At 39.0% G+C, this 15,995-nt stretch overlaps 1 protein-coding gene across 1 annotated transcript in view; it reads right to left on the bottom strand.

Annotated features, from left to right (window-relative positions):
* Nucleotides 1–11,819, bottom strand: part of etfdh (electron transfer flavoprotein dehydrogenase) — an 18,555-nt gene extending 6,736 nt beyond the window's left edge. The window contains exons 1-8 of the mRNA XM_037675149.1: nt 11,575–11,819; nt 10,846–10,998; nt 7,182–7,411; nt 6,754–6,835; nt 6,092–6,210; nt 2,718–2,795; nt 1,361–1,507; nt 696–836 (exon numbers count right to left, since the gene is read on the bottom strand). Coding sequence (XP_037531077.1) covers nt 696–836; nt 1,361–1,507; nt 2,718–2,795; nt 6,092–6,210; nt 6,754–6,835; nt 7,182–7,411; nt 10,846–10,998; nt 11,575–11,602 — 978 coding nt within the window. The 5' untranslated portion in view covers nt 11,603–11,819. The remainder of the gene's footprint in view (nt 1–695; nt 837–1,360; nt 1,508–2,717; nt 2,796–6,091; nt 6,211–6,753; nt 6,836–7,181; nt 7,412–10,845; nt 10,999–11,574) is intronic.
* Nucleotides 11,820–15,995: the final 4,176 nt, after the last annotated feature.

The raw sequence follows: 15,995 nt of genomic DNA, 5'->3' as shown, positions 1-15,995 counted from the left end.
CCATCCATCTGTTTGTGTGTCCGTCCATCATCATCCATCCATCCATCCATCCATCCATCCATCCATCCATCCATCCATCCATCTTATCTATATATCCATCCATCAGTCTATCCATCCATCAATCTATCCATCAATCATCCATCCATCAATCTATACATCCATCCATCAATCCATCCATCCATCCATCCATCCAGACAATCAAAACAGAACCTTTTGAAACTGGTGATGTCATAGCCACTCCTCTAATTTAACCTTTGACTCGAGGGCATCCTGTCTTTGTTGAGTTTACATTTGGCTCCCAGCATGCACGCTTTATGGGCACGCTCTAAGACTTGTTTCCTGTTTTAGTGCATTTCTGTGGTCGTGTTACAGCAACAATTACAGATGCATTATGGTTACTACAGCGTTTTAAGTTGTTTTATGTGTTTTCGTGTAGACAAGGCTTCATTCTTTTATTCAGTCATGGTACTTTAAGTAAAAGGCTTGAGCATTGTTTTATGCCATCAGGATGTTGTAAAATCCACAAAGGTTGGATGAAATTAGCACCCAGATGCTCTCAATATAAAGAAATAAAAAGGTACAAGATATCATGCATCGTTAATCAAGTTTTTGTAACAAATTTGCCAAAGTTGTGCGTTCAGGAAAAATAAATTTACAAGTAATTTCCTCATTGTCCTGATTGTGAAGCCACTCACCACAAAGCCTAAGGCAACGAGAGGCTCTCCTTCATTGAGGTGATACAGGAAGGATCCTCCATACGAGTGTCTGTCCAGGGGCCAACCCACAGAATGTTCTGTTCTGCCGGGCCTCCATTTCTTCTCATCGATCACCCACAACTAAAATACAATTGTGCAACAGACATTTTAAAGCATGAAAGTGCATTTTTCTCGAGCATAGAAGTGATTATTACTACTGCTGATACAAGTCTTATCTGAAGAGACTCGGGTAAAAAACATTTTCTCAAACAAGGTCAAGGTTTATTACATTGCATTTAGTAAAAAAAAACATTTACTTTATGCATTTTAAACATTTTATATTAGTATTTCATCAAAATACATCATTAAACTCTGAATAGTGCGTCTGCAGAGTCCTCACTCACTTGTCCTCGGCTACTACTGGATAACCGCTGTACCCAGTATTTTTATATTAATATGAACAATGTCAAGTACTTAAAGTTGTGTATGTGTGTATTTGTGTGGGGGATAGTGTTATGCACTGTAACAGAAACTAAATTCCTTGTATGTGTGCACACTCATGGCTGATAGAGCTCGGTTCTGATTCAAACTTGTTAAAGTGAAACACAAAATAACTTTAAACTTCAACAGTGTGAGCCAGCGTGTCTGCAGGAAATGTTAATTACCTCCTTAAGACCAATGGCGTACGTCTGGGGATCACAGTTCTCACGCAGGTTGAAGTGCTTATAAAGCTGCTTAGCTAAGTGGCCATGGCAGCCTTCTCCAAACAACGTGACTTTAGCATGAAGCTCCATTCCTCGCTCAAAAACATCCTGAAACAGGAAACAAGATTTATACACATGAAAGAAATGGGAATGAAAAGAAGAAAAGACATGAAAGACTGGTTTCTGGGAAAAATAAAAGATTGCTTTAATGCAAACATCAATGAATATGAAGTGCATCTTTGTCCACTTCTCATTTCTGTGACTGCTCTCAGTGAGAGGCAGCACGGTGGCTCAGTTGGTAGAGCTGCCGTCTCTCAGTGAACAGGTTGTCAGTTCAAATCCCAGCCCAGGACCTTTCTGGGTGGAGTCTGCATGTTCTCTCCGCCCTGCATGAGTTTTCTCCAGGTGCTCCAGTTTCCTCCCACAGATTAGACTGATTGGTAACTCTAAATTGTCCCGAGTGAATGGTTGTTTGTCTCTGTGTCCCTGTGATGGACTGGAGACCTGTCCAGGGTGTCCCCCGCCTCTCGCACAATGATTGCTGGACATGGTTACCAGTGACCCCCACGACCCGCAAATGAAAAAGCGGGTAAAGATGATGGATGGATGTTCTCAGTGAGACAGAGTCTGATGTAGTCTTGTGAAGTGATCCTAAGCATTTATTCTCCAGGTTTCCTGAAGCTCTTTCAAAGTTGTTCTTTGCATTTCAGCTGCTTTTCCACTCATGTTCTCTCTAATCCAAGTCCTAGACCGTTGGAGTGGCATAAAGTGAAAGATTCTTTCAACAGCTCTCTGATAATCGTTTCCTTGAAAAAAATATACAGTCAAACAATGTAATTTTTGTCATTTTGCTCTGATGCAATCTGAGAAGTGAAAGTAAACTGTCTTAGTGAAAGAAGTATATGCTCTTTGCTAAAATCTGTCTTTTGAGCAGTAATTTATCCTTTGAGTAAAAAAACTTTAAGAAGTCTCCAAAAAGCCTGAAAAACTGACTCCATTCCACATTTCCTGCAACTTTAAATAGACGAGGTGTGGCTCAAGACTTTACCAGATGTGCCATGTTGATAAAAATTAACATTTTAGACCCTTATGAATTAAACAATACAGATACCAGAAAAGACCCCCCAAAAAAGGAAGAAGCGGCAAAAGATAATGGATGGATGGATATACTTCTAACTTTGATGATTGTGCTCGTCTTTTCTTTATTTATTATTTATATGGAACTGCAGTATGCACACTAATAGGAGCATTAATGTCTGGACATTTAAACATATATGATGGGACACCTGAAAGGACCTTATGACATGAAATCATTTACCTTTGGTGAACCATCCTTGGCAATGCCGACATCATTAGTGGCAATGCCTTTTACACTTCCATCGTCATGAAATAAAACCTGAAAATAAAGCAGATAATGATTAACACCTGAGGCATGAAGGGAACAGGACATTTGAATTAAAAGTCTACTTGTCAACATCTTTTTACAATTTATATAAATAATGTAGGTCAAAACATTCCTGACGCAAGTTGCGTCTTCAACACAGTTGCCAAAGTTTTCCAGCTTCTACAGTTCTTGTTTTACTGCATTCATCATCATCCAGTCAGATCTGTTCCATCTCCAACTGGAGCTAAACGCTGATAAAACCAAAGGGATGTTGTTTTCAAACAGGAAGTTGGTGCCAGCAGTTCTTCCTCATATTTCATCCATGCATGGTCTTCCTATTGAGTTTATGGATTCTTACCAATACTTGGGAATTTTAATCGATGCACATCTCTCTTTTAAACCACATGTTGAAAACTTGATAAAGAAACTAAAATTAAAACTGGGTTTCTTTTTCAGAAATAGATCTTGTTGAACTCTGAACTCCAGGAAACGCCTTGTCGCTGCTACTTTCCTACCAACCATTGATTATGGTGACATCATTTACATGAATGCTCCTGCCAGCTCCCTGCAGATGTTGGATGCTGCAGATGTTGGATGCTGTCTATCACGGTGCACTAAGATTCATAACTGGTTGTAACTACCTGCTGCCTTCTTATACCTCCTCCCACTTGTCACGTCGTCAGTGTAGCTACAGTGTGCGCTCTCAGGACATCATTACCCGCAGTGTTCCCTCAGTGAGGACTGAACTCAAGCAAAACGGTCTTTTCTTACTCTGCTCCTGGAACACGTTGCAAAAAACCTGAAGCTGTTCACTTTGATTCCTTTAAGGCATACGTGTCAAAGTCAAGGCCCAGGGGCCAAATGTGGCCCCCGTTGACATCTTATCTGGCCCCCAAGATGGTATTTTAAATGTAAAATATTTTTATCACAATTTTTTTTTCAGTAATCTTTGATTATGATGTCAAAGGTGCAACAGAGAACATCAAATGAGACCAATGAGGAACCTGCGACCAAGAAAAGATGTTGGATGTCTAACTTGAGTTAATGTAGATTCTGAAACCGGCCCTTAGTTTGAAGAAGGTTTTAATTTTGGCCCCTTTTGTAAGTGACTCTGACACCCCTGCTTTAAGGGATTTTAAACATTTGATAATGTCAATAGAAATATAAAATCAAATATGTTCCTGTTTTAGTATTTTACCTTGTTTAATATGGCATGTTGATTTGACTGATTTTATAACTTATTTTAATTGATTTTAATTGCTTGTTTGTCGGGCAGCACGGTGGCGCAACTGGTAGAGCTGCTGCCTCTCAGCGAGCAGGTCCCTGGTTCAAACCCCGGTCCAGGGGCCTTTCTGGGTGGAGTTTGCATGTTCTCTCCGTGCATGCGTGGGTTTTCTCCGGGTACTCCGGTTTCCTCCCACAGACCAAAAACATGCATGTTAGGCTGATTGGTAACTCTAAATTGTCCCTAGGTGTGAGTGAGAGAGTGAATGGTTGTTTGTCTCGTTTGTCTCTATGTGTCCCTGTGATGGACTTGCGACCTGTCCAGGGTGTCCCCCGCCGCTCGCACAGTGATTGCTGGACATGGGCACCAGCGACCCCCGTGACCCAAAATGGAATAAGCGGGTAAAGAAAATGGATGGATGGATGCTTGTTTGTCTAAAACAGGTCTCTCTTGAAAAGGAGTCCTCATGACTCAATGAGACTAACAGGTATAATTAAAGGTTGAATGAATGATTACTGGCAAAGACATTCCCTGCCAATATTTGCCAGTCGTAATAAATGGAACCTGCATTTTTATTTACAGTGCAGTTTAGATGTTTACATAGTGATGCAAATATTGTTGATGCACAGAATTCATTTGAACCAAGTTTTATAATGGATTTAAGCTTGAAGTGCACAGACTCCGCTTTAATTTGAAAGTATATGGAAGCCAGCAGACAGAAGTGTTTAGAAGTTATTGTGTTTAAAAACAGTTTAATGAGCCCACTCGTTGAAAATTACTAATATAAATGAAACATGTTATTTTAAACACTTGAGAATTCTTTGAGGGGGAAATAAATAAACTATTAAACTCTAAAACTTCTCCAGGGAGTGGCTTGATCCCCTTTAGTCTTTGACAGATCTGTACTTCAAACCACCTTCAGTTTATGTGCAGGTCGTTCACTGGCTTTAGATTTTTCCTAAAAGTGAACATGTGGTCAAAAAAGTGAAGCTGTCAGTGAAGAGGGGACTTCAAAACCTCCTGGGGTGCTTTCACAGTGCACTTTGAACCTCGGTCCATCAGAAGTGTCGTCAACTTTCAAGAATTTAGTCGATTCTGACAGTAAATCCCTTCTCAGTTCATCTGGAGGCTTCTGTCAAACGATCAGAAGTCCAGTGACTGAGCTCCATGTGAAACCCGCCCTGACCCGCTCCGTCACGCTGCCTTTACGATGCTTCATGCTTTAGGTCAAAGGTCGTTCCAAACCTTCTCCGTACATTTATGCTCCTGTTCATCTTGTTTTATGGTATAAAGAAAGCTGCGCTTGCATTTTAAAATTTAAACACATCTGACCGGCATTTTGTCTTTAGGTGCATTTATAGTTAAACTATTTGAATTTGTGCTTTTATAGTAGAAAACATAAACATTTATCGTACTTAGCTGCATTGTCTATTCATCGTTTTACTTCAGAGAATTCAGCCATTGTTGTTTTTATTGTGGTCGTCAGCTCATCGGTGCATTCCTCATTTTCTCTGATTATAACAAACCGTGTTGGTTTGACTACTCTTAATGTTCCCGTCATTTCTCTTCTTTAGGTTTTATTTTTCAGCCTTAAAATATTTTTGCAGACATTCTTTAATTGTTCAAGTATCTCAGGGTTTTGTTCACGAGTGAGGGAAGAATGGAGCGTGAGATTGACGGATTGGTGATTTTAATTTATTTTAACATCTCTCTCTCCCTCCATCTCTCTCTCGCTGCTCTGGACTCACCTCGCCCGCCCCGCCCCGCTCTGATTGGCTGAAACTACGACTGTGATTACCGTCTTTCATCCGACAAAGAGAATCTGTCACGTCAACAGAGAACCTTAATCCCTCCTGCCTGACACATTTTAAGACCTTTGAGTAATGAATTTAAGAGCAAGTTACACATTTTTTAACTGATTTAAGACATTTTAAAATCTTAATTTTAGACACATGAATGTAAGCCTTTTTAAGGATGCACAGACACCCTGTGTGGACTTTTGAAAACAAATCATAAGAAAGATTTTTATAACTTTTTCTTACATTAAGATTGTTTGTGATCAAGAAAATTCAAGAAGTCTGACCTCAGCCGCAGCATAACCCGGGTAAAGCTCCACTCCGAGCTCCTCAGCCTGCTCTCCCAGCCAACGCACAAAGTTTCCCAGCCTGACGATGTAGTTCCCATGGTTCCTCATGGGCAGGCCTACACACAGCACAACGAATCATGTCACTGTGGTCGAGTCACGAACGACTACCCTGGTGTTTTATCAACTAAACTGACCACTTGTTCCAAACCCTTGAGGTTGGGTGTTCTCAGAGAAAAGACAAATACCAAAAACAAGGGGAATCTTTTCTTAGAGTCAAGGGACTTGGGTCGAGTGTGACGATAAACAAACCGTAATGTCAGCAATGCTACAGTTAAAATGCACATTTTATTATTTCAAATTCCCACTGAAGGGTAATTCAACATGTCATCTTTGATACACAATACAAAGTGTTGTTAAATATATATATATATATATATATTTATAACTTGCACTGACAACAGAACCATCACCCTTGTTGGTTTTAAACAGTTTACATTTTCTACTTGCTGAAGCCTTTTTTTGTTCTACAGTAAAAACCTCTAATGGTAACAAAACACTGACTGGCTCCAGCTAAATATTGTAAATAAACACATTTTACTGTGATATACAAAAGAAAGCTCAAATCATTTTTGTTAAAGAAGAATAATACGAGCTTTGACCTGGTAATATGGGGACAGGGATTCTGTGCTTCTCTGTTAAAATGCTGAACACATCCTCCGTCACCGGAGTTTTCAGAGGAGCCTGAGGGGAGGATAAGTAAAGAAAAATTAGCGTTTTTAAGAGATTTAAAACATTTATTCTAATTTAATGATATAATTAGAAACTAATAATATTAATTCATATTTATAAAACTAAAGTATGTTTAAGACTTCACATGCTGATAAATTATTAATCAAATGAAGGCCACTCAACATGCTGCACATGTGATCTTTAAAATGTGTCGCTGTAGTAAAAGTAAAGATGCCGACTTACACACAAAAAAAGCAACATGTTACAGAAAGGACAGACACAACAAGTAGAAGCTTAGTAACAATGTTTTCAACTTGTCGACACCAAAACCTGCGACAAGCAGAACTAAGACACTTGCCCCCCGTTCCTTCCAGTCGGGGATGAGCTCCGTGAGGGCGCTGGGCTCTAAACAGGCTCCGGACAGAATGTGTGCCCCCATCTGGGGGGCTTTCTCCACAAGGCACACCCGCAGCTCCTTCTGATGCTCGTTGGCTAGCTGTTTAAGACGAATGGCAGCCGAAAGGCCAGCAGGGCCTCCACCAACTATCACCACGTCTGCCTCATCAGCAAACCGCTCCATTTCGATCCCTACGAGAAAAAGATTAAACACAAACACAGGGAATATTACGAAAAACTTATTAAAAAGCACAAACAAGAAAAGCATTGCTTGAATAAATACAAAGTCTCACTGAGGAAAACTATCACTCCACAAATTACTGAAGGAAAGCACGCGCCCATAAATTAGAACTGACCCAGAAATTAAACTAAATGTCTTGGGGGCACGGGTTTTATGAGAAAAAATAAACTTTTATTTTGACAAATACATCAAGCTCAGTTTTACAGCTGTAACATATTCCTTCCCTTTGCCTCAGTGTAACAGACTGCATCAACGATCACACTTAAATAAATAAAAATAAAGACGGGAGGGATTCGCTCTTCAGCCACTAATAAATGATCACTGATCAGAATTTTAAAAAGGTGAACGCAGACCACTCACGACATAAAAAGACAATATCTTTTTCCAGTTGCACCTGTAGTGTAAAAGTACTGGTTCCAAGAATATTTCAAGTGAATATTACATTATCAATGTCAATTTATTTCTATAGCACAGAAAAACAACAAAAGCTGACCAAAGTGCTTTACAATTAAGTCAAATGAAAAAGTAAAAAATACATCTTGTGCCACTCAAAAAACAAAGTTAACAATAAAATACAACAAAAAAAATCAGCTCCAACTTGTTCTCAGACTCTGCATGGACCAAACACCAAGGAAAAAGTTGAGTCTTGAGCAAAGATTTAAAAGTCTCAGTGGTCTTTAAATGATCAGATAAACTGTTCCACAGTTCAGGAGCAGCAGCTGAAAAAAGCCCCATCACCTCTGGACTCCAGTTTGGATCTGGGGACTTCTAAGAGGAACTGGTAGTTAGACCAGAGTGCTCTTACTGGAGTGTGGATGTTAATAAGATCACATAAATAAGACGGGGCCAGACCTTTAAAGACTTTAAAAAAGCAATAAAGTCTTAGAATCAATCCAGCAGTGGACAGAAGTTATGTGTTCGTGTTGTTTAGTTGCTGTTCAAAGACGAGCTGCTGGTTCTGGATGGTTTGTAAGAGATGCAGAGATGATCTATCTAAACCAACATACAATGAAATGTAACTTTAATTTGAAGTCACCGGCTCGAACTGTTCAAAGGCAGCTGAGGAAGGAGGAAGGAAGGAGGGGTCTGTGTAAAATTGTGTTGAGGGTCTCAGAGCAGAGATTTGATTTATTAAAAAAAACTTTTAAAAAACTGTTCACACAGTGGAGGAGACTCAGCAACATGACCAGCATCTGAAGGATTCACAGCAGAGGTAAAAACATTAAAAGAACCTGAGGTCTGTGAGTGTTGTTTGAAACCACGTTAGATAAAAAAGCAGCTTCAACAGCTCTCTGATAATTTGATAAGTTGTCTTTAAAGATGTCCAGAGAAACCTGCAGTCTGTCCTCGCTCTTTCCTCTCAGCTCGTCTGCACTGACGTCTGAGCGCGCGGGTGGATTCGCTCAGCCACGGCGGACAGGACTTCCTCTTTTTGATCTTCAGAGGAGCAACAGAGTTCAGAATGTCAGAACACGTGGAACTAAAAAGATCTGTTAACTCGTCCACGTTGGACACAGAGCAGAACTGAGGGTTGCAGGAGACAGAGTCATTAAAGCCGGTGCAGATGCGCAGCGCGGTGTTTGAATTAACTGCATGTGCAGAACGCACAGATGGTCCAGTCCGGTCCTTCCTACCAGAGACCACCGCAGTGAACAGAACCGGTCGGATGAGAATTCCACAGATTTACGCAGTTGTCCCATAAGACAGCACAAGATCCAGTGTGTGTCCTTTTTCACGAGTAGCACCAGTGACGGACTGCGTGAGATGAAAAGAGTCAATAACGTTCATGAACTCTTTGACCAGAGGTCCATCCTCACAGTGGACATGGATGTTAAAATCACCAACTATTAAAAGACGGTCATATCGTAGCATAAGTCCCGTCATAAAATCGTTAATAAAATCCTTGCAGTATTTAGGTGTCCGGTAGACTGTGACACAGAGCAAGAGGAGATAAGTTTATCTCCACCATCTGAATTATCTAAAGGACATTTAATATTGTGGAATCTAAAAGAGTCATAGCCATCGATGGTTAAGAAGGTTTCATTTTGTTTACTCAATCATAAGGTCACTTTATCTGGCTTCTTCTGATGTCTACTACAATTAAGCAGAAAAACCTTATGGGGAATGCTTGATACAATGAAGAGGCAAATGTAATAAAACTGTTACTAAAACAAAACATCAGGCTGTTTCTAATTAAAAAACACAGTCACCTAGCAGTACAGCAAGGGGCTGCAGACTGGTCAGGTTAGTGGTAAGAGCCCACAAACACCAGTGGTTTGAGGACCCGAGTTTAAGATGTGACGAGTTCTTCAGACTTACAACCGAGCATTTGGGGGATTTGGTGGACAAGTAAACCAGTAAAGAAAAACAAGTATACCAGATACACGATGAGCCAACGCCACATTTTTAACTGCTCTGTTTTGCTTGGTCCCAGATAACTCTGCAAAGTTTTAAAAGTCTGTAAGAGTTTGCAGCTTGTTGAGTCACAAGTGTTTGCAGAATGTGTGAAAGTTTTAGTAGGTTAGATTTAACACTTTTAAGACCTTTAAAGAACATTATGGTTCACATTTAAGACATGCATGCATTACAAAAAGGTCATTGTAAAATTTATTTAAAGCATACGAAGGTTTTTCATTCAAATTCAAAACAAATCGTTCAAAAAAACTAAAATCAAAACAACAAAATTCAGAAGAGCAACCTCAGTTTTTGTGAGGAAAGCTGAACGTCAGTCTAACTCCTGACAGGGCTGCTGTTTGATGGGACTTTTATTTATGTTATAGAATAACATCTGGATTCCTCAGAATGGAACAAAATGAACCAATGAATGAATGCTGACAGCATAAAAAACCTTGGACATATTTAAGACTTTTTAAAACCTAAACTTGAGATTATTAAATTGAGGACTTTTTATGCACTTTTTAAATCTCTGGTTTAGCAGCAAAAAGCAGTCACCTAATATTAAATGTTAATGTTATGACTGAACAGTGTATTTTCACAAGTTTTTCAGTTGTCAGATTTATCCAAGTATCTTTGTAGCTACTGCTTTCTCAATACGGCACCTACACTGACTGGTGAAAACCATTTGAAAACGTTAAATAAAATCCTCCCCATTTGTGCTATCGCTGAATTTACAGTTTTACTTAGTTCAATGTTTCCCCTACCATTATCCAATGAGGGCGTCTCGCCCTGTCAGCAGAACCGAGCGACCCGCCTATAAAAACGCAGAACACCAGCTGATGTGGTGACCAACCCTTGTCACAAAGCAGCTCAAAGTACAAAAACGTCAGTTAGATTGGAGGAAGATGTTTCACTCACCAAAACCTAAACAGAAGAAAAGATTTGATCATAAATCTGACTCTCTTTGTAACAATAAAGTCAATCATACCTTCCCATCTTGGATCTTTGTCTCGAGGATGGATGGTGTAGTGTGTGGTGATGCGGGGTGTCGACACTGAAGAGCATGTCCTCCTGTGGACAAACAGCTGAGGGGCAGCATGCTCCACCTGTAGTGTTGTCAAAGCCCTGATACACCTGTGCGCTGAAAGACGGACAGACCCCAGGTAGGACCAGTTCTATTAGGACTTCGACCAAACTGGGTCTAAATGATACTTTAAAATCTCCACTGAGCAATAAATATAACAGCTGAGCTTGATCATGGTAAACAAATCACATGTGACAAAAGAGGAATAAAAAGCAGCAAAGCTGCACAAGAACAAGCTAAACAGTTGCAGCAAACATTAGCTAACCTTTCTGACCCTAACTTTAAAAATATATAAAAATAACTTTAATAACAATGAAAATCCAAAGGAAATGTGAGGGAAATTGAGAAAAACCCGTGGTTTGATTCACAGATATAAGTTATAGAGTATTTCCAGGAGCATACAGACCTGATTCAACTTTCACCTACATTAGCTGTACGCTAGTTAGCATGCTACCGCTACATGGCTTAGCATTTGTATAAAACCATTGAAAAACAAGTCACAACAAATCACTTGAAGTCTTCTAAAACACTGAAGTGATCATTGAAGTCAGCACTGCTGGTCAAAAGAGGTAGTAGCCAAGTCTGTCCCTAGAACTGAAGGCTAAGTGTCAGCTAGCCTGTTAGCAGCCTCACCTTTACAGTATCTGCTGGCTGGAAACATCCTCTGTCCGCTGCAGCAAACTCCTCCGGAGAACAGCGGCTCCTTCTCTTAACGTCAGCCGAACAACTCCTCCGGAGAACAGCGGCTCCTTCTCAACGTCAGCCGAACAACAGCTGCTGTGCACTCACTTCGTCGCCTGTTCAAAGGTTGCAAACCTAACCCACCGCGACTACTGCACAACGATTCTAAACACAAACACGAAGCGTGAGCCTGGATCCACTGCGCATGCGCACGTTTGTGTGCGTACTTCACAGCCTTCGTTAAAAATGGGAGAAGTCAGAGATTTTTTTGAATGGTGTTGCCTTCAATGTCTAGTGTTAATAGATTGCGGTGTGGAAGGTTTATTTTTATTTATTTTTTTTATTTTTTTTTTGGCATAAATGTAGTGTAAGCTACACAGATGTCTTAAGTTTATTTTTTATAACAATATTATGTATTTTTAAACTCACTGTTTTATATATCCTGATGCATGCTCAATAATCCAGGTAAAAAAAATCTAAAAAAGTTAAATCTGGTCCTCTGGACATTCAAAAAACAAAAAGCAAAACAACAAAGATTTAGAAATGTTTCGTCTTTCATCTGAAAGACTTCCTCTCATCATGTCATTGTTTTATGTTCATTGTTCAATGCAGACATGTTCCTGTTTTTAGTTTTATACATTTGTCTTGGAATCTAGCTGTTTTTTTTTTTTTGTTTTGTTACCTTTTTCCTTTTAGCCATCCTATTTGTTAAAAAAAAAAAAAAAAAAAAAAAAAACTAGTATGAGTTTTTATAACTGCTTATTGTTGTTGTTGTTGTCCATTGTTGTCATCTTTCTTTGTTGAAATCAGGTCTCTCTTGTAAATGAGTCCTCGAGGCTCAATGGGATTTACCTGTAGAAATAAAGGTTGATTGATTAAACTTTTAAGAAGCCAGAGTTTCATAATGATATGAAGTGGTCTTACTCAATATTTATCCAGGATTTCTGGATTTTAGACTTTATCTAAAAATAAAAAAATAAAAATCAGATTCTGGACTGTTCTTGTACTTGACAGTACTATCTTGTGTGTGTTTTTTTTTTTTGGCTGTTTCCTTCTTCAGGGGTCACCACAGAGAACTGAGTCGCACGAAGACTTGGCAATAATTTTTACACCCGATGCTCTTCCTGACACAACCACAGGCCATCGAGCTACCACAGCCCTCTGTGTGGAGCAGAGAGCTAGGGCGCCCGGGGAGCAGATGATGGGGTTAAGGACCTTGCTCAAGGGCCCAGGGTGGGGCACATGAGGGTGAAGGCAGGTGTGAGTGCTTCACCACCCACATTTTGATGTTGTCGGTACCGGGAGTCGAACCAGCAATCTTCCGATCACAGTCCCACCTTCTCTAACCTCTGCGCCACCTATATTGTGTAGCTTGCCTAAAACTGAAGAACAAAAAGAACCCTCAAGAGCACAGCAGATTAGGACAAGATGTCTTGTGTAACAGGCTGCTTATTGAAAACTGTTTTAGTCAGGTTTTCATTTATGTGTAAAAAACGCTGGTTGTTTGAAACTTGTCACAGACGAGCCATGCTGTAGATCAGAGTTGGGTAGTTTAATACCAGTTGGTTCAATACCAGTTACGGTAAGAACTAAAAACAAGAACAAAAACAACTTTGAAAGACTCTCATAAAGTTTGTATTCTTTGAAACAAAGCACAAGATCGGATGAATCAAGAAGCCACATTCTTATTGAAATGATCTGCTACAGCAACTTCATTTATTAAATCATACATTTTCTTAAAAAAAAAAAAAAAATCCCACTGAATGTAATCTGTATGAAATAACATTTTGCTGTAAGTGCCCAGCTCAGCAGCCTCTATAAACCCGGTTCAGTTTGAAGTACAGTACCCACAAACATTCCTTTAGTGATGGGAAAGTTTTGTTAGTAACAGAAAAAGTCAAAAACATTGAAAAAGTCCAGATATTGACAGATGTTATGGCTTTAGGGAAACTCTCAGGAAATATTCATTAGATCTACGTCCAGTACTGATTAATATTTGGAGTCAATGACCGTCCCAGCTAACTGACCTTGAAAATAAGAAATTACATTTTACAGATATGGACCTAAACTTTGGTGTAGTTAAAGCTGAGACTGATTTTCAGCACTGACTTTTCACATATTGCTCAAGATCTTTGTTCAGACTGTTAATAACTGTTTAAAGCTACCTCTGTCTGATCATGAACCCCATTTAATGAAATAAACAAATCAATGGACGTGCATTTAATTAACTTGTGAACTCAAAGTGGCAATCAAAGTTAATCAGTCTTAGCCAAAACAAAAATGTCACTAACGATCAGTTTTATGGCAAAAACTTGAAGCGGTAGTTTCTGAGAGTCGTTGACAACACACATTCTGAGCATGAAAGCTCACAATATTACACGAGAACACACTAACATCATTTCCAAAGTTTCACCAAATCATTTACAAAAGATCTCAGTTTCAAACTGTGGAATGTCAGATTCTCATCAGTTTTTTCAAATGATTTCAAAGAAGTTATTTAGACTAAATCAGTTGTTTTTTACATCCTTTAGAATAAATGATTTCCTGTCCAAAGCCAGAGTTTATGAAGTGAAGTTTCTGGAGCGGTGCGGCTCAGTACCGAGGCTCGGCAACATCTGTGTTCTGATCATCTCCAGAGAACTCCCAGAACAGAACCAAAACTGAGGAATAATGGGGCGCACTTTTATCTGTAAAACACTGCTCTATTTTTAAATTTACTTTAATTTTTCTTGTTCACGTCTGTAGTGTTAGCAAAATATTCTATGAACCGGTGGATAAAGTTGATGAAAACTCTCCAACCAGTCCGTGAGTTGTGCAGAAACATCTACAACCGACTTTTATCATCCTCAGTATGTTTTTAACAAAGATTTGTTAAAGTTTGATCTGTGTGACGTGGCTAAACGAACGAAAGATAAAATATGTTGCTGCCACTCAAACAATCGTCACATTCAAATGAAAACACAACTTAATAACTTACAAGAAAATAAACACTGCACCTAAATTTAGCTCAATATCTGCAAAGTGCACAGATTTTAACTAAGTCTGTGCAGATTAACGTTGATTAAATGTGGAGGACGTCTTGAGTTGGGTTGAGTTTTTTTAAATAAAGACTGCAGAGAGATGTCCATGATTAGTTTTTATTGATCAGCACTGATGACTGTACAAATATCTTTATGGTACATCAGAGTATAAAAAATGTGAAGATGGAGCGGACTCCGTTCAAACCTCCCAGACCAGCTGGACGATTTCTGGACATGATTTAATAAAACTTTATTATTTTATGTTTCTGTCTGTGCTACTTCATCTGGCTCAAAAGGTTTTAACCAAATTAAATACATTTTTTGCTCAACGTATGGAGTTTATCTGATTTAATACATTCAACGCAGCACTTTCTGTGACAGCGGAGAGAACGCAGCTTTTTATAGACAAAAGACAAAAAAGCTGAATAAATGCTTTGTGCTCTCAGGCTGGAAAGACCCTCGACTTTCAGAACCTTGATGTAAAAATGCTGTAGCTCTTTGTTGCAAGGAAAATACTGCCATTATCAATAAATATAACCTTTATTTATAACCTTTATGTGAGAAAATCTGGTGCCTAAATAATTATCTTACGTACAGGAAAAACAAAAGCTAATTAATTCTACTGAAATACAACAACCAGTATCAATCTGCCGTTTGTGCAGCCTTAAAATAGAAATTTATTTTTAGCTAACATCGTGTTCTTTCACAGCAGTTTGGCATTTTGAGAAAATGCTGTTTTATAAACCAAAACAAACAAACAAACAAACAAGCTCTTATAGTCATACGCCTCATCTGGGTGAGGACAGTTGCGTTTTTCCTCATCTTGTACTTTGACTGAGGTCAGAGCTGATAAAGTTTTAAAGTTATTAACAGTTTAACAGAAGAATCAGTGCCAAGATGACTGAACTATCCCTTTAAGGCCACAGCCACCGAGAAGCCTGACAAACTTTAAAGTTGGAGGAACAAACGATGCTCATAATAATAATAATAATAATAATAATATTTATGGACACAAACATAAAATATGTGACGAATGTGTCCAAACAGAAGACATCCATTGAACAGTCACTTTAAATAAAAACATCTTACAAGTAATATGTAAAAAATACGTAGAACATTTTCCAAAACAGACTTTAAGGAAAACAAAAAGCAGCCATTTTGAAATTAATTACGTAAGATTTTTTCTTTCAATGCCACAAACAACATTTTAAGTCCACGTCTATCCGTCAGCTGCTGCTTCGACTGTTTGTCCCAGATATGAGTGTAAACAAACAGCAGCCGAAGAAGACGAGCTGTTGTTGCCTCAGAGCCACAGACAGGAAACACACGAACATTACAATTATTTGATTCTAC

This window comes from Nematolebias whitei, chromosome 4 (assembly GCF_014905685.2).
Source record: "Nematolebias whitei isolate Nwh7 chromosome 4, NemWhi1, whole genome shotgun sequence".
Lineage (NCBI taxonomy): Eukaryota > Metazoa > Chordata > Actinopteri > Cyprinodontiformes > Rivulidae > Nematolebias > Nematolebias whitei.
This window is presented reverse-complemented; position numbering and strand designations above follow the sequence as displayed.